The sequence below is a fragment of the Labeo rohita genome, chromosome 3 (genome assembly GCF_022985175.1).
Source record: "Labeo rohita strain BAU-BD-2019 chromosome 3, IGBB_LRoh.1.0, whole genome shotgun sequence".
Lineage (NCBI taxonomy): Eukaryota > Metazoa > Chordata > Actinopteri > Cypriniformes > Cyprinidae > Labeo > Labeo rohita.
This window is the reverse complement of record NC_066871.1, coordinates 2,552,292-2,575,600: the sequence shown is the minus strand read 5'-3', so window position 1 is coordinate 2,575,600 and position 23,309 is coordinate 2,552,292. Positions and strand designations below refer to the sequence as shown.

The 23,309-nt window shown below is 34.7% G+C and overlaps 1 protein-coding gene across 4 annotated transcripts in view; it reads left to right on the top strand.

The window, feature by feature from the left end:
* The first annotated feature begins 11,036 nt into the window (after nt 1-11,036).
* nfixb (nuclear factor I/Xb) overlaps nt 11,037-23,309 on the top strand; it is a 184,454-nt gene continuing 172,181 nt past the window's right edge. For all 4 annotated transcript variants that reach the window (XM_051105484.1, XM_051105482.1, XM_051105470.1 and 1 more), the window contains exon 1: nt 11,037-11,615. In XM_051105484.1, coding sequence (XP_050961441.1) covers nt 11,613-11,615 — 3 coding nt within the window. In that variant the 5' untranslated portion in view covers nt 11,037-11,612. The remainder of the gene's footprint in view (nt 11,616-23,309) is intronic.

The following is a 23,309-nucleotide window of genomic DNA, read 5'->3' as shown; positions in this document are numbered from 1 at the left end:
AAATAATATTTTGTTACTTTAAATAAAACACTGAATACTGATATTTACATGTATTTTTAAAATGACTATACTTTAAATGTGAAATCAAAACCAGGAGTAGGTGGCAATAAGTTACTGTTTAAGTAAGTGAGTCATTGCGATTGAACTGAATTATTTAACGGGTGATTCATTCGAGAACGAAACACCGTCATGTTGCTCAAAGATGCAAAACAGTGCTGTGGCTGTGTTTGGAATGGATATTTGTTGGCAAAATCGAGGAAAAACAGGCAATATGCTGTCTAAAACGTAAATTTCTTAATATTAACTTCTTGTTTATAGATGAACTGTTGCATAAAATCAGTATCACATTTGTAATCATGCTGAGGCACTCGTTTGATATTAACTTTCTAACTTTCTGTGTGTCACAGAGAGAGAATGAGACCATCAACATAAATGGCACTAACTTAGGGACATCATAACTAACCACCATTAATTTACAGTCTTAAATATGTCCAGCGTTTATTGGTTTGTGCGTCAGTAATAATGGCCCGTTGGAAACACAGTGTTCCATGTGTAGTTACAGTAAATGGATTAAACAATGATTTTTTGTATTCGAGTTACTCGAGTTACTCGAGGAATCATTTCAGCCCTAATCAGTTGAGATGTTTACTTTAAAAAAATTAGGTTCTTCAGGTGATTCTTTTTGGTACACATTCTAATTATCTTTATGGCTCATTAGAGGTTAAGTATGTTTTTGATGATACATTTATAGGTTCTTTCTATTAACATATTGATTTCTACCCACAGAAAATTAAAAATCCCTAATGAGATCTTACAAAAAATGGCCCACCATTTAGATGTTTAGGAGTTCACATTCACAAGTGAGCTAACAAAATATACCAATAATCAGTTGAGATGTTTGCTTTTGAAAAAAAGTTTCTTCAGTGGTTCCTTTTGGAACACACTGAAAATGTCTTTATGGTCTTTGTGGTGTTTATGTTGACGAATTTATGGGCTCTTCATATTGACATATTGATTTCTACCCACAAAAGATAAAAATTCCTAACAAGATCTTACAAAATTGGCCCATAACTTGGACATTTTGGAGTTCACATTCACAAGTAAGCATGCAAAATGGGCCAATAATGAGTTTAAATGTTTGTTGTTTTTTTTTAATAATGTTCTTTGTTGTTGTTTGGAGCACAATGGAATTGTCTTGATGGGTTTTTGGAGATTAAACATGTTTCTGATGATGCATTTATACGTTCTTCATAGTGACATACTAGTTTCTTCCCACAGAAAATGAGGACATCTAGTAGGATCTCTTTGACATCTTGATTGTTTCTCAAAACAGTGATGAGACTAAATTGTCTTTGTGGTTTCTTGGAGATCAAACATAGTTTTTGGTGATGCATTTATAGGTTCTTCATATTGACATATTGATATCTACCCACAGAAGATTAAAAAAAATCCTGATGAGATCTTACAAAAAATGGCCCACCATTTAGATGTTTTGGAGTTCACATTCACAAGTGAGCGAACAAAATGAACCAATAATCAGTTGAGATGTTTGCTTTTGAAAATAAGTTTCTTCAGTGGTTCCTTTTGGAACACACTGGAAATGTCTTTATGGATCTTTGTGGTCTTTGTGGTGTTTATGATAACGAATTTATGGGCTCTTCATATTGACATATTGATTTCTACCCACAAAAGATAAAAATTCCTAACAAGATCTTACAAAATTGGCCCATAACTTGGACATTTTGGATTTCACATTCACAAGTAAGCATGCAAAACGGGCCAATAATCAGTTTGAATGTTTGTTTTTTTAAAAATAATGTTCTTTATTGTTGTTTGGAGCACACTGGAATTGTCTTGATGGGTTTTTGGAGATTAAACATGTTTCTGATGATGCATTTATACGTTCTTCATAGTGACATACTAGTTTCTTCCCACAGAAAATTAGGACATCTAGTAGGATCTCTTTAACATCTTGATTGTTTCTCAAAACAGTGATGAGACTAAATTGTCTTTGTGGTTTCTTGGAGATCAAATATAGTTTTTGGTGATGCATTTATAGGTTCTTCATATTGACATATTGATATCTACCCACAGAAGATTAAAAAAATCCTGATGAGATCTTACAAAAATTGGCCCATAATTTGGACAGAATATAAAACCTCCAATGAGATTTTGTTAACATCTTGATTGATTCTCCAAAACAAAAATGAGACTAAATAGTCTTTATAGTTCTTTTCATATTCACATATTCTTCATTTCTTCATTTCACATATTCTTCATTTCATATTCTTCATATTCTTCATTTCCCTAATGAGATCAATGACAAAAATTTGCTCATCATTGGACATGAGCGAACAAAATGAACTGATAATCAGTTTAGATGTTTACTTTTAAAAGGAAGTTTCTTCATTTGTTTATGTGGGAGCACATTGGAAATAAACCATTACAAATGAAACATGTTTTTGATAATGCATTTATAGGCTCTTCATATTCGCATATCGGTTTCCTTTCACAGAAAATAAAATCCCTAATGAGATCTGACAAAAACTGGCTCATCATTTAGACATTTTGGAGCTCACATTCACAAGCGAGTGAACAAAATGCGGCAATAATTGAAGCTTATGCTCGGAATGAAATATAGTTGAGAGCTCAAATAAGTGTCCTGAACTATAACAGCTCAACCTTGGTTTGTGCAAGCACCAGTTCATTTCACATTGTACATTTATAGAAAGTCTGTGTACCAACCGAAAAGTCTTGAAGGATGGAGTGGAAAGATTAAAAAGGCTGGAGCAGGTTTTAGCACTGAAGAACTAAGCCGGGAAGGGAAGACAGATGAGGATTGAGGAAGAATGGAGGGAAGGAGCAGAACGGTAGATGGGGCAGGAGAGGTGTATGGTGATAACAGATGAGAAAGACTGGGGCTGGAGGAGGGGGTCAGTCTCTGGTGTGTGTGTCCTCTGCTCTCTTTCATGAAGAGCCAGGGAAGCAGATTATAGCAGGCCTCCTCTTTCAGTCTCTCCAGGGGAGGACAACCCCTCTCCCTCAGCAGCCACTGGCTTTAATGCTCTGCATCCCCCTGGACCAGCCTGGATCCAGACCAGATGCAGCACTACACACACACACACACACATACACACACACTGGACATCCCAGCCAACCCATCTGATGGATTTGATCTTGACTTTTTTTTGACCCTGCTGCACTAATATGCATATTCGGGCCAGTGCGTTGCATTTCTTGTTGTTTTATGATTCATTCTAATCTTTGCTTTCTTCATAAGCATGCTTGGGCACACAAGACGTCAGATATACAAAGTTTACAATGTACGTTTGTGGAGTTGCATCGATTTATTCTTGATTTATTAGTGATTTATTCACATTGTTATTTAACTTCAGACAATGCGTTTTTGCCTCATGGATGATAAAGCGAATGAAAATGGGAGGCTCTCGAAGGATATCTCTAGATCAGGTAATCGCAGCGACATGAAGTGGGCTCTTTTGATTTGGGCCAGTGAGCAACCACCCAGAACACCCTAGCAACTGCACAGCGACACCTTGGCAACCACCCACAGCACTCTAGCAACAAGATGGTGAGTTTTGCATGAGCAAACACCACTTATGTTTCCTTAGAAAATGTATAATCGTAGTATTAATAGATTATATACACACCAACATTTAAAACTGCTATTTAAAAAATCTAGACTTCGTCTAAAAATACAGTAAAAAGAGTCATGTGAAAAATTACTATTAGAATTTAAAATAACTGTTTTTTATTTGAATATATTTTAACATGTAATTTATCCCTGTGATGCAAAGCTGAATTTTTAGCATCATTAATCCAGTCTTCAGTGTCACATGATTTTTCAGAAATCATTCTAATATGCTGATTTGCTGCTTAATAAATATTTATTATTATTATCAATGTTGAAAACAGTTGTGTAAACTAAATATATATATTTTTTTCAGGGTTCTTTTGATGAATAGAAAGTTTAAACAGAGCATTTATTTAAAATAGACACACTATAAATATCGCTTTTAATCAATTTAATGCATTCTTGCTAATAAAAGTACACTGTAAAAAAACAATTTGTTGATTCAACTTAAAATAATTTGTTACCCGGCTGCCTTAAAATTTTAAGTTCTGTCAACTCAAAAAAAGTGTAGTTTAGTCAACTTGAAATGTTGAGTTGTACTAAGTGACAACTTAGATATTTGAGTTCATTCAACTTAAATTTTAAAGGAAGCTGGGTAACAAGCCGGCGTTTAAGTTTAACAAACCAAACTGTTTGTTTAGTCAACTCAAATGTCTAGGTTTTCACTTAACATTACAACTTAACATTTCAAGTTGACTAAACTTACTTGAGTTGACTGAAGGGTAAAAAATTATTATTTTAAGTTGACTCAACAAATTTTTTTTTTTAATTTTTTTTTTTTTTTTTTTTTTTTTTACAGTGTATTGATTTTTTTCAAAAACAAATCTTACGGACCACAAAAATTTAAACAGTAGTGTTATTTTTTTAAATATTTAAACTTAAAAAATAACTTTTGTATATTCAAATAATCTCCTCCTAATCAAAAGTGTGCATTAAAAACGTACATATTTTTAGGCATATATTATTTTGTCCCTCCAAAACACACAGTCTCCTGAAGGTACACATGAGTTAGGCTCGCTCTCTCTTAATCGGAGGCGTAAAGCCCTCTTGCTGGTGTAAGATAAGCGCGGCGCTCGCAGGCGTTTCCTCCAGAGACTCGCTCTCCTGCAGCAATGCTGTGCACCGACCTGATAAGGTGGGAGAGCTGCGTTCTGCTCCAATCCCGATGGATCCTCACCACCGCTGACCAATCACAGCACAGCTTTCTGTTGTTTATCTCATCGCTGAGCGTACGTGATCTACCTGACTTGCTCGGGTCAGGCCGAGGGGTTTAAGACTTTTTTTTTACAGCGTTGTTATTTTATATCCTGCTTCTATGATGCGTTACCCACATGTGTACTAGTTTAGGTTGTGCTACGGTAGCTTATGGTTTTACAAACCAGTGTTGTACAGCTCACTTTAGACTTAAACTTATGAAACCTTTATTAAAGTATCTTCTGAAATATTGTAATAGTCAGATAGTTTGATCTTACCACGTTTTATCAGCCCCTGCTTCGTTCCACTTTTCAAAACACTTTCAAAGTCAAAGCCTTTGCCAGATTAAGCATGTGCTCTTCAGGGGACGGCAACATACACCTTTAAGATGAGAGGCACTTTGAACATTTAAATTAGGTACAGTTCCCAGGGAATGTTTTTTTCCCCCAAGCCTACAAAGGTTAGCACACTTTGCTTTGAAGGTAAAACATTTCGGACATTTTGCTCTACTGCAGTCAGTCTGTTAATGTGCATTGCCGGCTTCACATCTGCTATTTTATTTTATTTGATTGGTTTTACTGTTTTGGTGAAGTTTATTTTATTATTTTATTTAATTTTTTTTTTTTTTTTTTTACTGTTTTGGTGAAGTGAAGTGTATGTCAGTCATCTGCGTTTTCTCTCTTACACAAATAAAAATATTTTAAATAGAAATATTTTAATGGATTTTAAAATTAATTGAATTATTAATCCAATTATTAAAATTAATTCTTCAAACTACAAGACAAAAACATTTTAATTTTGAGCATATTCCCTTATAAGTATGACGCTCTCTTGGGTCATATTACAGTACTTTTATTTTATTTTATTTTATTTTATTTTATTTTATTTTATTTTACAATGATTTTTTACATTTTCAGTCAGTCTGTAAATGTTGGCTGCAGGCTTCTCATGTGCTATTCTATCATTTTATTATCTATTATTTTATTTTATTTTATTTTATTTTATTTTATTGTTTTGGTGAAGTCCAAGAAAATAATTATTTTAATAGCTTTCTAAAATGAATAGGATTTTATTTTGTTGGCCTGTTTTGGTGAAGTGCATGTCAGTCATGTTTACTTTTCTCTCTTACAGTGTCCTAAAGATAATTATTTTAATAGAATGTTTTTAATTTATTTTTTAAAACAGTCTATTTAACATGTAAAGATATGATTCATCACTATAGCCTTGATTAATTGATTTTTGCATTTTCAGTCAGCATCTAAATGTGGGCTGCAGACTTACATGTACTATTTTATTTTATTATTTTATTTTATTTTATTTTATTTTGAGTGTGTCAGTCTTGTTTGACTTTCTCTCCTACAGTGTCCAAGAAAATAATTATTTTAATAGATTAAAAAAATGAATTATTAATCCAATTATTAAAATGAAAGGTACTCTGGGAAATATTACACGTCTCAATACTGGATATACATTCTTTCTTTATTTATTTAGTTTTACAAAGACCATATTTATATTACACTGTCTATTTTTAAAAGTATGATTTATCACTATAGTGATGATAAATTGATTTTTACATTTTCAGTCAGCATGTAAATGTGGGATGCAGGCTTTGCACTACTTTATTTTATTTTATTTTATTAATTGCATTTTTAATCCAATTATTACAATTAAAACTACAAAAAAAGCTTTGTTACTGAGAATGTGCTTTTATAAATGTAAAGATTTTGTGGGAAATATTACACATCTGACTACTGAATATACATTCAACTACTTTTCTTTCTTTAATTAATTTTACAAAGACCATATTTATATTACATTGTCTATTTTACATGTAAAAGTATGATTTATCACTATAGTGATGATAAATAGATTTATTCATTTTTAGTCAGCATATAAATGTGGGCTGCCGGCGTTGCATATAGTAATGATTTAATTTAATTTAATGAATTTAATTTTGTGTCATTGTATTTTAAGCATGTATTAGTCTTATTTGATTTTCTCTCTTACAGTGTCTAAGAACATGCCAATTTTCCATAGAAGTACAATTTATGATGATAATGATGATGCATTATTATATTTTCTGATGAAAGTGTACAATATAATGGTGCTTGAGTGTACAAAACATTCACACACAGTGCTCTTCTGCACTGGTCTTCTGGGTGGTTGCAAGGATGATATTCTATGATATTCTAAACTCTAGATATGGTTCAGATCCCTCCTTTAATGAAAGTCTATGGGATTTTATGATCAATAAAGGTGACAAATATGAAAAGAGATGCTTTGGCTTATGCACTACATGGTGTTGATTAAGCGCTGTAACATGGGCGATGTAATGTCAAAGCATGTAAAGTAATATAAAGTAGATGTTTAGACATACAGAGTAACGGGAGAGGAGATGCAATGGTTAATCCAGACATATTCGTGGCTCAAATTGTTTGTATAGCTTTAGGTTAAGGGATGTGTGATTATAGCTGTGCACTACCTCAGTCGCTGGCCCTGTTCACCCGCCAAGGTCAGCATTCCTGGCCCCGGCCGTTGCTTAGCTGAATCTGAGCTTCACGGCTGTCTTTTCAGCTCCGAGTAGCCCTGCTAAATTAAAGACAGGCAGTCAGAAATTAAAGCCAACCGAGGAACAGGCAGCAGAGACTAAATTCAATCGGCACTGCGCAAAATAAATGACCCTCCTGTTTGAAGTGATGCAGGGAAGAGCGAAGCAGACATCAAAAAGTTTGAGTCTGTATCAGAAACTTTATCTCTTTTTCATCATAAATCATACATTTTGATGTTAAAATAAACCAGGTTTAAACAACATGCTCTACTGAAATTTTCCAGTACACTTCTAGTTTTAGTAAAGCTATGGATGATATTTAAACTTGCAGAAATAAGGTGTGATGACAGTTTTTTTTAGTTGGATTCAGCATCAATCTTGACTGAAGTCTTAATTTTGTTACAATCAACTGTAATATGGACTGTCTGATGTCCAACAATAAAACGTTTTACACTTTGGACTGTTTTTGGTGAACTACCTCCGCCTTTGGCAGTTTTTTTCTAAAACTCTCCTTCTAAATTAATCATAAATATGTATTTTGGGTCAGGAGTCACATGGGTCATATTATATACACGATGAAACTAATCCAAAAGAGAAAAAAAGCTTGAAAGATTCAACTACGTTTTTTTCTTCCAAGCTTTTTAGGTTGAAATGATACAAGAAATCATGTTTTCAATAACGCATTTTACATTTTAATGTAAATATTTTTTTAATTTGAATATATTGTTGGTTTTAATGTAGATTAGTTTACTATCCACTGGTTGTTGTAACCCTGGTAAATCACAAGATAAGAAAAACGCTTTTTGAGCGTTTGCAGTTGTGGTAAAATCAATAACGCGATGTTTACCCACCTGTTAGATACAAATATAAACGAGTGTAATTTGTAATTACAGTATATATTTGTAAGCCATGTTTATAGAGGGTTTTTTCCTTTTTGAAGTCCGCTTGAAACGCACCTGCACATCATCAGTGTATTCTTCCCTCCGTCCAACGTTTATTTGTGATCCTACCGTTCAAAAATGCTTGGGAAAATATGACAACATCGATAGCCGATGATTCAGTCAGTGCTCATGTTTCCGGTGTTTTTCCCCGCGCTTTATTTAATTGTAATCATGTGCATTCTGGTGTTCTGATTTATTTTAAAAAGGGATTCCAAGACAAATTCTCCATTCTGTATTCTCATGTCAATCATTTTAGTTGAGGACAGTCTAACATTTGATTTTTTTTAACGATGTGCGTACTTATGACGCAATTCAAATGCCGTTTTTAAAGAGTTTACCTGTTATTGCTTAAGTATTCGCTATATTTTAATTCTACACAGTTCTACACAGTAGTCTATGATGTCACACGTGCTCTTCGTTAATTAGCCTAAATATTGACGTACATATAATATTTACATTTGTTTAATATAATTTCGTTTAAACTGAATTAGTAAGACATTTGTTGATTTTCCTTTTTCGCCCAATATGTGGTGTAGGGCAGTTAGATTGTATAATGACCGAGCTGATGCTTGTACTTACAAAACTTTTTAACATAGTAAAGTCATAGCCTATATTTAATAAATGAAATACAAAAACACAGTAAATTAAAAGAACAATAACAGCTCTTAATACACGGAGTGATTTGTCATACAAAACGTTTAATGTAATATTATTCTGTTTAATATTACATGAACAGTGCTTGTAGTTCATTATTATATATTTTTAGATACTGATATTCATAGTATTGCAATTCATTTATTGAATATATTTTTATTTAGAAATACTGTGAACTGTAAATGCTGTGAGGTTTTTACCTTTTATTCAAAAGATGTTTTAAAGGCTCAGAAAGCTCTGATGCGCATTTATGTTTCTGACGGTTTCCTTTTAAACGCACCTAATATTAGTAACGAATACTATTGAAAAAGTATTGATTACTTTTATTGGTTTAATGAAAAATATTCTAGGTCATGTTTTCAGAAATATCTATAATCAGATAAATTGGTGAGGGATTTTAGATAAACCCAAAGGCTAAATTAGGAAAATAAAATTTAAATGTCGTAAATGTAAATCAAACATTGTTAAATAAAATATGCAGAGCATGGTTTGCTGTTTAATACTGTGTTTTTTAGATATTGCTCTGCTTTAATGCTTATTACTCGATTTCAAACATGCACATGAGATTGTTTTTTTCTTTTTTTCTTATAGATTCTCTAAAATTAGATGTATTAAAGAGAATTTCGTTTTATTAATCCCTTCATGTGCTTTGTTTGATATTTTATCTGTTTTGGTTCATTGCATTTGTCTAGATTGTAGGCCTGTTTTGGGAAACAAACGAAGTAAATGAAATTGCATTGTTTAGTAATACAGATAAAATTGCAATATTAAACAAAAATGGAAAAAGAAATCTATTACATATAAATTGGACAATTATGAAAGCTAAAAATAGATATTTTATACACAAAAATGAATTTTGCTAAAATGTGACATCTACTTTAGACATAAGGGGATTTACATTATATTTTATTTGTGTTTTTATATTGCAATTATTTGACTTTGCACGTATTATTATGACAAACAGAAAATGTCATTTGCTTGATAATGCAGTTGGCAGGTGCATCACAGAGCGCATCAGGGCTTCACTGAAGGTCAATGCGCGTCTCTTCCAGGTCGTTTGGAGGTCTTTCTTCTGTTTTACAGCCCAGGTATGTTGAATTAATTAAAACAGCCGTAATTAACGCGGAATCCCCTCAAACAAGACGACCTTTGCGAGTTTACCTTGAAACACATCTGGCACACGTTGAATTAATTAAAAATGAGACTACAAAAAGAGCCTGGCTACATATACAAATTACCGTATCATGCATCAATGTGTTTTTATTCCCCACGTTGTTTGGAATTAGAGTTATTTCTATAATATGCCTTATATCAAAATAAATTGGCATTGTTACTCAGCTAAAACAGCACTTGAGATTTTAAACTCATTTAACACTTTTAAACCACGTGAGTTTGATAGCAAATCATTTTTTGAACTGCACGAAGATTTGCTGTTTAAATCTCAACAGAATTGATCGGTGATCAAACTGCACTACACCTGTTCTCGCTAAATAAACAGTTTAACACCAGTGGTTTAGTTTTTACTTGTGCACTCACTTGAAGGCGTGGAAATAAGAAGATTTACGGCAACACACACAGAAATATCCCTGTAAACACCTGAATTCGTGCATCGCTTGAAACGTCACCGTTTAACATTGTCGTTGCAAACAAAAACTCACACACTTCACATCTCTGCATCTCTCTCTCTCTTTCTCTTTCTCTCTCTCTTTCTCTCTCCGGTGAACGGTATAATCCCCTGCCGTCCCTGCTTCACTCCAAGCCCGTATTTAATTCCCTTAAACCCCCAGCTGCCGTTCTGGTTCCTCTGTGAACACAACAGACTGTGAAGCGCTCCCGGTTATTAATAATTCACCAGCCACTGCACGAATCCATCCACAGATCAACCCGACCGTTCTGCACGGGCCACGCAAGGGTAGTACGTTTATTTTGGCAACTACTCTTACACAGGCTACTTAACATACATTAATTAGATATTTGAAACGTTAGCGCGCCGCCGTTCTTCGTTTCGGCGACGTAAAAGTCCATATTCCTCTCACGCATCGCTTATGATTCCGCAATATCCACTTTGCACGAAATGACGTCCTCTCCATAATAATTGATCGTGTAATCCGTGCACCGAGGAGGAGGAGGAGGTCATGGAGATCACCCTGAGGAGGTCTCCAGTGGGATGGATGGAGATTGAGCACCAGTTCGCCCAGAGTCCGTGAGCTGAAACTGCGCAGGCAGAAAGTTGCTGTCGCACGGCGCGATCTCGACTCGAGCCACCGGAGAGACGCTCGAACCGGGAGGGATTCGTACCGGAGAGCTTCGGTAAAGGGAAGAACGATCGTGCTGAATCGTCTCCGGCCGCGAAGGTTTTCGTTTGAAGGCGCAGTTTTTTTCTACCTGCCGAAAGACTGAAAGAAACCCCGCGAAAGTTTCCGTGCGTAAAAGTTGGCCGTTTTCCGCGATCCACGGGCCCGTCCCGCAACCCGGTTCTTCTGCTTCCGGTATCAAAGGAGAAAACCGACTCATTTGCTTTTGCTCTCCCACCACGCTCCTTTTTTTCGGGGGAAAGTTTTTTTTTTTTTCTAAAGGAGTAAAATGGGTCTTTGAGACTGTTGGCAATATTCCCCGCTCCACAATGGTACGTGCTGTGTAAATCAACTTTGCTCTTCTTATTTCTGTTTTAAAATGCTGCTAAACATAGAGAGAGGGGTTTAGATTGATAACGTGCCAGGCATTAATTGCTCCAGAAGCATTTTGGGGGGTTTAAGTTTTGCGCAAAAACTCTGGATGTTAAACAGCATGTGTTCTAGTTCTCATTCGTTTCGATGCGCGCAATGCAACTGTGTGTAACTGTAGGAGAGGAAAATAATGCTTTAAGTTGTTCATATGGATTGGGAAGTTTGTTGGAAACTGTGCAGAATGTATTATTGCATTGCGATATTTTAGTGCAACTAATTTATCACTTGATTCGGATGTAACGTATTAGTCCTAAAGTGAGATGTGTGTATAATATATTAGTCTGAAGTGAATACAGTAGCCATGCAATATCAAAATGCGATATCAGAGTTTAACTTTGACCCTGTGGCGCTCAAACTTTAAAAAACAAGTGTTCTAGATTCACCACGGTGGATAATATGTTGTGTAATGTGTGATGAAATGTTGTGTAGGATAGCAATAACCCTTCAGTTTACATGCATTTCAGTGTTTTGGGATTACAGGCGACACATGCACATGTAACATGCCATTACTGAAATTGTTCCACTGCGCAAGCTTGTCACAGGACGACAGTCGCCGCCCACATGTCGTCTGTCAAAGAGAACAAAAGCTCTGAGGGGTTAAATATAGAACAATAGCGCTGGATGCAACTTATTCCGTGTCCATACTAACTTTTTACCGCAGAGCGTGTTGCATGCATGTGTAAAAGTCATGGCATTGCAAAGGGTTTTGATTAATTGCATCGTTTGTTTGTTTTTCTCTTACTTTTTTTTTTTGCTTGCACAGAGTTTTTGTTTACATACAGAGAACTGTATGTAAACAACATTTAATAAGAGTAGTAATTGTATTATCATTAGAGATAGCTTTAAATATAGACGAGGCCGATAAATCAACAATATTTAGCCGATATCTGTGTGCACTTGGCTGAATAACAGAAACCATTCTGTTAATGCATTTGTTTCTACAATTTCATGAAAATATTGAATTTTTCTTTTTGTTAAACTTATTTGTTTATGTGTGTGTGTGTATGTGTGTGTCAGTTGCCATAATTCAATTGAACAGAGTATATGCATGTGTATTGACCATCCCACTCTCAAGTTTTCGGTATGGGCATGCTGAATATAGTGATACAAGAATATTAACATGTAATAATACATCCAAAAAAGGCCATAGTGCAAATACAATCTTAAAAGATGTGGAGATTAATATTTTTGGCATCTCATGTTGTGTTCCAGTCATTTTAACCCAAAATTTTGACTAAAATGTACTGACTTTGCATTTAATAACTCACAAATATGTGACCCCGGACCACAAAACCAGTCATTAAGGGTCAATTTTTTTAAAATTGAGATTTATATTTCACCTGAAAGCTGAATAAATAAGCTTTCCACTGATGTATGGTTTGTTAGGACAATATTTGGCCGAGATACAACTATTTGAAAATCTTGAATCTAAGGGTGCAAAAAAAAAAAAAAAAATACTGAGAAAAACGCCTTTAAAGTTGTCCAAATGATCGAAAATTACATTTTGATATATTTATGGTAGGAAATTTACAAAATATCTTCATGGAACATGATCTTTACTTAATATCCTAATGATTTTTTGGCATAAAAGAAAAAACGATAATTTTGACTCATGCAATGTATTTTTGGCTATAGCTACAAATATACTCATGCTACATAAGACCGGTTTTGTGGTCCAGGGTCACATATATAGCCTATAAAGCTGCATCATTATAAATCTCTCATTATGATATATTATTACCAAATGGATTCAATCTTGTTTTCTTTCCATTAGCACAGTTTGTGTGCTTCATTTTTAAAACTGACTGATTGTAAACCTCATTGATCTGAGCTCATGCACCTCAATTTTTTTGAATGAACATTTCCAAAAATGATCCACAAATGGTGCTTTTTTTCACTTAAAAACTGGGGTGCATGAACTCACATCATTGCGGCCTACAAGCAATCGGTTGCAAAAAGAAATACAAAACCTGCGCTAATTGAAAGAAAACAAGCTGACCGATATGGTGATAATACAGCAAAATGAGATGTTTACAAGCAATTCTCATCATTTTTGACTGGGAACACCGAATTAAGCAGAGCAGAAGGGTTAAATATTACTGTTTGTTTGCTGTATAAGGGCGGCTATGTGTAAAATGCACATCCGACCAATACTTCAAATGTTTAGCATTTACAAAACAATGGAGAGGAAAATTGCAGGCCAGATTCAACAGCTTTTTACAGTACATGTCAGTAGCATGCAGCCCTGACACGTGCAGCTATTTCAAAACCATAAAACACAAGGAACTTGCATTTGAATATCATATTGGCTGAATTTTGGGATCTTCATGCAAGAACATCTGCTCAGCGTTAGCTTGACTCTAACCTCAGATAGCTTGATTTTTTACTTCTCACCAGACAGGCCACAATAAGCCGATCTGAGGAGACATCAAGCTATTGGCAGTCAACTAAAGCCCATTACCCAGGTGTCCTCATTTCAGAGTCTAAATGTTTGGCTAATTTATGCATCGGCCTTCTTTATTTTCAACTCGCTGCACACATAGCTTTCAGTTCTCCTCCACTTCGACTAGCTTCGGAATCCGGATTATATTTGATTGCATGACTGATGCAATATAGGTTTAAACTTGTTGATGATTTCCAGATGGGCCTGAATATCAGCACATTAATGTGGATAATTATTTGTTTACCCGCTCTCTTAAATGGCACGGACCCAAATAGGCCACTGCAGAAAGAAACGAGGGAATCTATTCAAAGCTGACTCCGCATGGGATTAACGTCTTCTCTTAAAAAACGAATTTAATTAAGCTTCCAAACAACAATCAAAGATTTGAAGCAAGATAGTTAGAAAAGAGTTAACAGCTAGTTGCATTGCCGCTACAGCAGGCCTCATTCTAACTAATAGATGCTTAAAGAGTAGAAATGCATCTGGAAGAGACTTTGATGACAGTTGAAACAAAGTTTTACGATAACAAACAATGCATTTGTTTACCAAAAATCTTGGGCGAAGGTACAGAATATGTAAATGATGTCAGATTCCTTCTTGTAGTCAGTGTTTGATTTGTTTGAGTGAGAGGAGGTATTGATGTTAGTATTGCAATTACATGTATTTGAAATTAAAGATGTAAGACGTGTCATTTATTTCCAAGACCCAATCTGAAAAAGCATATGTGCCATGTGTTAGTGCCCCCTGTGGTGGGGGCTGTTAGTTACCCTGTCAACTGGACTTGCTCTTATGACCAATCAACATTATGACCAAGTCATTTGACACAGATGTCCCTGATTAATTGGCTGTTGGTTTTAGCTTTTTCTTCTAATGCAAGCCAATGATGTGATGTTAATGAAACTCTGGTTATTAGTACATTGTCATATACATGAGATCATTGTCATAACTACACGTCTATTTGTTGCTAGAGCCCAGCATGAGTCTGATATTATATAGCATTTTCAATAAATACTGTACAAAAACGTCTGTTTACATTCCAACTGATATTCCAGTTGAATATATTGTGGATGTATAATGTGTATAAAAGTATAAAATGAAATCAAATTTAGTAACCACTCTTAGAGATTCAGTTCAGTGATGTATCTGTTAGACTGAATCAAACCGGGAACTCTTTTTCTTTGTTCAGGAATCAAACTTCACTGGTCATTTTGTATGTTTTTGATATATGTTACTACAACGCATCATCTCATATTAGTCATTTGTTCGAGATTTACTGAAAATAACCAATTCCTACAAGTAATCTGTGCCGGTTGTGCTTTATGTTTTTGATGCACTTTAAAAAAAAACAGCTCATAGGAGTCATTTGTTTGAGAATCAGGTTACATTTGTCATTCTTTGTATTTCAGATTCACTAATGTGATTCACACATACGATTCATTTGTACATTGGTCGCGCTTTTGATTCATGAAAATATCCGGTTCATATGCATTATATGTTTAATACTTATAGAACATTGGTCGCATTTTATAATTTTGATTCACTAAAAAGTGAACTGGCTCATTTAAGTCAATTGTTTTGGAATCAGACTACACTGTTTGCTCTTATATTTTTAATTCATAAGAATCTTTTTCAAGAATCAGACTATACTGGTCGCAATTTATGTTTTTGATTTAAATTGAAAAAAAGAAAACAGCTCATAAGAGTCATTTGTTTGAGAATCAGGTTACATTTGTCATTCTTTGTATTTTAGATTCACTAATATGATTCACACATACGATTCATTTGTACATTGGTCGGGCTTTTGATTCATGAAAATATCCGGTTCATACGCATTAGGTGTTCATCAGTCATAGAACATTGGTCGCATTTTATCATTTTTAATAACTAAAAAGAACTGGCTCATATAAGTCATTTGTTTGGGAATCAGACTACACTGTTTGCTCTTATATTTTTGACTCAGTAAAAAAAGAACCAGCTCATAAGAATCTTTTTTCAAGAATCAGACTATACTGGTTGCAATTTATGTTTTTGATTTACTTAAAAAAATAAGTAAATAAAAATAGCTCATAGGAGTCATTTGTTTGAGAATCAGGTTACATTGGTCATGCTTTGTAGTTTTCATTCACTAAACAGAACCCACCCATATAAGTCATTTGTACATTGGTCACGCTTTTAATTCATGAAAATATTTGGTTCATACGCATTATGTTTAACAATCATAGAACATTGGTCACATTTTATGATTTTGATTCACTAAAAAAAACCAGCTCATATAAGTCATTTGTTTGGGAATCAGACTACACTGTATGCTCTTATAATTTTGATTCGCTAAAAAAGAACCAGTTTATAAGAATCTTTTGTTCAAGAATCAGACTATACTAGTCACAATTTATGTTTTTGATTTATTTTAAAGAACCAGCTCATAGGAGTCATTTGTTTAAGAATCAGGTTACACTGGTCATGCTTTGTATTTTTGATCACTAAAAAGAACCCACACATACGAGTCATTTGTACATTGGTCATGCTTTTGATACGTAAAAAAATGCAGTTTATACAAGTCATATATTCACCAATCATACTACACTGGTCGCGTTTTGTAATTTTTGATTCGCTAAAAAGAACCGGCTCACATGAGTCATTTATTTAGGAATCAGACTGCACTTTTTGCACTTATAGTTTTTGATTCACTAAAAAAGAACCAGCTCATAAGAATCTTTTGTTCAAGAATCAGATTATACTGGTCGCACTTTATGTTTTGATTCACTTTAAAGAACCAGCTCATATGAGTCATTTGTTTGAGAATCAGGTTACATTGATCATGCTTAGTATTTCAGATTCACTAATATGATTCACACATACGATTCATTTATACATTGGTCACGCTTTTGATTCATGAAAAACATCTCGCTTATACAAGTCATATATTCGCCAATCATACTACGCTGGTCGCATTTTGTAATTTTGATTCGCTAAAAAGAACCGGCTCGCATGAGTCATTTATTCAGGAATCAGATTATACTGGTCGCACTTTATGCTTTAATTCACTTTAAAGAACCAGCTCATATGAATCGGGTTACATCAGTCATGCTTCGTATTTCAGATTCACTAATACGATTCACACATACGATTCATTTGTACATTGGTCGCGCTTTTGATTCATGAAAATGTCGGGTTTATACGCATCACATGTTCAACAATTGGTTGCCTGTTTTGATTCGTTAAAAAAAAACAGCTCATAAGAGTAATTTGTTGGGGAATCAGACTACATGGTTCGCTTATATATATATATATATATATATATATATATATATATATTTTTTTTTTTATATATATATACATGTGTATTTTGTATCGACTTTAAAGAGCCAGCTGATAAGAGTCATTTGTTTGAGAATCAGGTTGCACTGGTCATGCTTTGTTTTTTTGATTCACTAAAAAGAACCAACACATATGAGTCATTTGTTTAAGAATCAGAGTACAATGGTCGGACTTTGTTTTTAATTCAGAAAAAAGACCCGGTTCATATGAGTCATATGTTCAGCAATCATAGTACATTGGTTGCATTTTACAATTTTGATTTGCTAAAAAGCACTGGCTCACATGAGTCATTTATTCAGGAGACTACACTGTTCACTCTTATGTTTTTGTTTTGGAGTTACTAAAAAAAGAACCAACTAAGTCATTTGTTTGGGAATCAAACTACACTGGTTGGGCTGTTTGTTTCTGATTCACTAAAAAGAACTGGATTGCACAAGTAATTTATGAATCAGACTACACTCTACATTGTGCTGTACGTTTTGATAAAATAATAATAATATAACTGGCTCATATGCATGATTTGTTTATGAATCAGACTTTACTGGTTGCATTGTACTTTACAGTCTGTTGTTTTTATTCTGTGTGCATGTAAAAACAACTGAAAAACATTGCATATTATTCAGTCTTTTTATTGCTTTGCATTAAAACAGATAATATACTCACGTTCACAACACACTTTATTATTTTATTTATTATGCCGAAGAGGTGATTCAGCAGCAGGGAAAACACTGCATTGATTCAAAACAGTTGCAGGAAAGGAAATACTCGAATCCACCTTATTCTTCAATGCGGAATTAAGTTTATGAACAAGTCTTAGGGTTCACTGGCTGATATAGGAAAATAATGAGAAGAAGAACATTGTGCAGTAAACAGTAAAACTGTTTGTACTACAAACCAGTGTGTTCATAATTAAGATAATACATTAAAATACTATGTTAAGACACACCAATTTGCAATATCAAGCAGCAAAACAAGCTGTTTTGTACAGCTAAAAATAGCTGGATGCGGATGAGACCGGAAGCCAGACCCATAAAATTTACAAATGGCCGCACCCACTCTTACGGGAAAAATAAGGTGGATACAGCCAGGGTTGATTTTAAATAAAAAGAAATATGCTTTTGCGTTCAGATGGTGTAGTTACGACACCTACCAGCAGGGGCTAACCTGTAACCATAAGTATTAAACTTAGTCGTATAACGGGTATGAATGAATCCTAGCCAACGAGAAGAAAATAAGCGCTTTATAGCGACGCTCTGGCAACCACATACAGCATCGTGGTACAGCGTTTTGTCATTAGACAATGCAAATTTTAATCTAATTATTTTTAATGTCACTCCCCAGCCTTAGTTTTTTCAGCTAACACTAACAAGCCATTTAACAACTTTAAATATCTTATATTTTGTATTTAATGTAGTAAAATAATGATTCATCCTGTATAATAGCCCATAATCAGACACGACTCTGGCTTGCAGTTCCTGTGCTGACAGAATCAATGTTTAGTGCCCAAACAGCTCTGAAAACAAACAATAAGCAATCTGACAGCCCACCCTCCTCCTCGGCTTCATTATTACTCCTGTTCTGCGCTCATTTCGCTCTCTGCGGCTCCTCTAGAGATGGAGGTATGAAATATCACGTTTTTCCAGCATTTCTCCCTGAAGTGGCCCTGGCAAGCGTTCACACGGCATACATTTCTGCTTTCATATATTTTCCCCCCTCGCCGCTTTTAAAAAACAAATCCCCCTCCCTCCCTCGCTCGCCTTTGATGTGTCTGCCGTGTTACCTGGGTTTGTAGAGCGTTAACAGTTATGTAGAAGTTCTGTCGACTGTCAGTTTCTCTTATCTGTGAACACATGAATTAGAGATGTTGTTGTGAAGTTTAACTTGCTATGAACGTGTAAGCGTGCACCTCACCAAAATATACCCAGGTGCCATTTCACCCGATAAAGGAAAAGAAAAACCAAATAAGAAATTATATTTTTGTATAAAAATAGCAATAGTTTCAGAAGCATGAGAAATCACGCCTGTTTCTGAATCTGGAATTCTGCGCTTTTTAAGCGAAACGAGAAGAGCAGCCAATCAGAACACACCTCTGCTTCCGACTCGTCATTTTGTGCATTCTGATTTGCTGACATGTTTTTGGTGGGCGGGGTTTTTAGAGAGGGCGTGGGTGACTTTAGCAAAATGGATGAAATCGCGCACAGTGATGTATGTTTTACGGTTCGCATTGTCACATTGTTTTCAGGTCTATACAAATTCATAATAATTCTTATTAAATTATCATTGATGCCATATTAAAAAGAAATGGATCAACAAATATTAAAAATTCTATATATGCTTTAATAGATTTTTAGATATGTGACCCTGGACCACAAAACCAGTCATAAGGGGCAATTTTTTGAAATTGAGATTTATACATAATAATAAATAAATAATGAATAAATAAGCTTTCTATTGATGTATGGTTTCTCAGGATAGAACGATATTTGGCCTAAATACAGCTATTGAAAATCTGGAATCCTTAGGGTGCAAAAAATATTGAGAAAATTTAAAAATGAAGTTCTTAGCAATGCATATTACTAATAAAAAATTAAGTTTTGATATATTTACTTTAGGAAATAAATTGATAAAATATGGAACATGATCTTTACCTAATATCCTAATGATTTTTTTGCACAGAAGAAAAGTTGATCATTTTTACCCATACACTGTATTTTTGACTATTGCTACTAATATACCCGTGCTACTTAAGACTGGTTTTGTGGTCCAGGGTGACATATACTTTCTTTGCAGTTCACTTAAGTAGTCCTGTGGTACAGGACTGTCAAATAGATGTAGTAGCAGCTCAAATGGTTTGTGCTTCTAAGATTTTGATGAGAAATACTTGAGTTCCTATTGAAATTTCTGACTTTTGATTGAAGACTTTGGTATCCTGACAAATCTGATCACAGTTGAGACACTTAAGATCTCTTGTGAAACTCTTGGAGACTAAAGAGAAACATTTAAGAAGCACAAGACTTCAGCAAAGCTTCCACTTGCTTTTGATTTAATTGTTTTGCTATTTAGCAGAAACCTTTAAAATGACAGTTCACCAAAAAATAAAAATTCTGTCATCATTTACTCACAGTCATGAGTTTCTTTCTTTCTATTTTTCAGATATTTTGAAGAATGTAGGTAACCAAACAGTTGACGATAGCCACTGACTTTCATAGCATGGAAAAAAAAAATGGAAGTAAATGGCTACCGTCAACTGTCAACTCAAAATGCCAAGTACTACTCACATTTTCTTTTGTAAATGTAGAAAGTTCATTCAGCCAGTTAAGTTTCTGTTTTTATACATTCTGAAAGAAACAACCAGTTCAACCACAATTATAGTCCTGATTATACAGTTTTAGTTTTCTTTCCTACCATTATTTTCAAACAAACATGTCCCATATCACTCACATTCATCACACTTTTATTGTGATTGCTACACGATTCACGTTTCACATTATGCGTTACTACCTATAATCTTCATAGCAGGGTAATTTTGGGATCCCCCGTGAGCAGACATGAAATGTAACAGGCCCATCATTTCCCATCAGCAGACATTTTGAATATGGCTGTTCGCCGTTCGCCTCTAAATATGTTTGTGTTGATACTCAAGAGTTAATTATGAAGGGCCTAGGGAGCGGTTTCGCTCAGGGCTGGCCATATGGATCGGGCATATGCTGCATATATATAGAAAAGGGTGGCATGTTTAATTGATACAGTACCACGCTCCGTAAACATCCACAGCGAGGGAGAAGGGGGACAGACCTACAGGGAACTACATCAAACAATCAGCGTACACTCAAACAAACCATGTTACTTTAAAGTGCGAAGGCAAACTGAGCGGAAAAAGAGGGACTCATCTGTCGCTTTGTCTGACCTGCCCCTGTTTCTCTGTCCATCGCTTTTATTCATTAGAAAAGCTGTCTGACGAAGAGTATTTTTATACATGATGATATTGAGGACAGTTAACACAAATGAATTGATTTAAACAAACCTAAAGTCTCCATAAAATAAATGCTCTTCAGTGGCATTATTGCTTCCGTGAAGTTCACCCAAAAATGAAAATTCTGTCATTAATTACTCACCCTCATGTTGTTCCAAACCTGTAAGACCTTTGTTCATCTTTGGAAATTAAATTAAGATTTTTTTTCAGTGAAATCCTAGAGCTTTCTGACCACTGACACGTTTATGGCCCAGAAAGGTAGTGGGTAAATCTATAAAATAGTCAAATATAACACTCTTGTGAACACACATCAAAAACTGACACGGAAGAAAAGAATATTTTAAATTAAGATCTTTATTTTTATTTTCTTTGCACATAAAAAGTATTCTCATAGTTTCATAACATTACAGTTGAACCACTGATGTCACATGGACTATTTTAATGATGTCCTTACTACCTTTCTGGGCCTTAAACGTGTCAGTTGCATTGCTGTCTAAGCTCTTGGATTTCATCAAAAATATCTTAATTTGTGTTCTGAAGATGAACGAAGGTCTTACAGGTTTGGAACGACATGAGGGTGAGTAATTAATGACAGAATTTTCATTTTTGTGTGAGCTATTCTTTTAAGATTCCCATGGAATCTTTTTTTGAAAAGGTTCTTTAAATTTTTAAAATGTTCTTTTTTAGAACGGTTCACCGAAAGGTTCTTCTGAGAACTAGAAATGGCTCTTCATCACTGTGAAATCCCCCTTCTAAAACCTTTGTTTTTAAGAGTGCACATTCTGGAAGTAACAACCAGTTGGATCGGGTGAGTCTTAATTCTCGTTGTACAGTTTGTTTAGTTAAGCGCTTTGACTTATGGATGTGTTGTGAGAAGAGAGAGAGAGAGCGCGAGAGCGTATGCAGCCTTTCATTGCTGTGGATATGAATAGCTGGTGTTGCAGCCACATTTTGGTTAGCCAGTGTCTGGGATCTATTATGGTATCGTGTGTGTGTGTGTGTGTCTGTGTGTGTATGTGCGCGCGCACATACATCTATGCGTCTGTTATTTCAGTGCTGCATGTATTTTTATAGGAGTGCATTTTAGAGACAGGTTTAATCCAGGGAATGTGTGCAGCAGAGTTTCCTCCGATCCCAACTGTGCTGAAATACAGTATATATCTTTTTCTTAAGGACAACAGGAATTCTCCACATCTGGGAGGTTTCTTCAGAGTTAGAGAGAAGTTTCATTTGATAAAAAAGAAATAATATCAGTTTTTTTTTTAATATCTCAGTTTTTTGTTTTATACAGTTGAGGTCAAAAGTTTACATACACCTTGCAGAATCTGCAAAATGTTCATTATTTACTACACACATGAAAAAGATGTTCCACATAAAAGATGTTTACATATAGTCTTCGAGAGAAAATAATAGTTGAATTTATAAAAATGACCCCGTTCAAAAGTCTACATACGCTTGATTCTGTGTTGTCTAATACTGTGTTGATACCTGAATGATCCACAGCTGTGTTTTTTTTTTGTTTGGTGATAGTTGTTCATGAGTCCCTTGTTTGTCCTAAACAGCTGAACTGCCCGAAATCCTTCAGGTCCCACAAATTCTTTGGCTTTTCAGCATGTTTGTGTATTTGAACCCTTTTCAACAATGACAGTGTTTGAGATCCATCTTTTCACACTGAGGACAACTGAGGGACTCATATGCAACTATTACAGAAGGTTCAAATGCTCACCGATGCTCCAGAAGAAAACATGATGCGTTAGGAGCTGGGGGGTGAAAACTTTTTGAATTTAAATATCAGGGTAAATTGAACTTATTTTGTCTTCAGGGAAACATGTAAGTATTTTCTGTAGCTTCTGAAGGGCA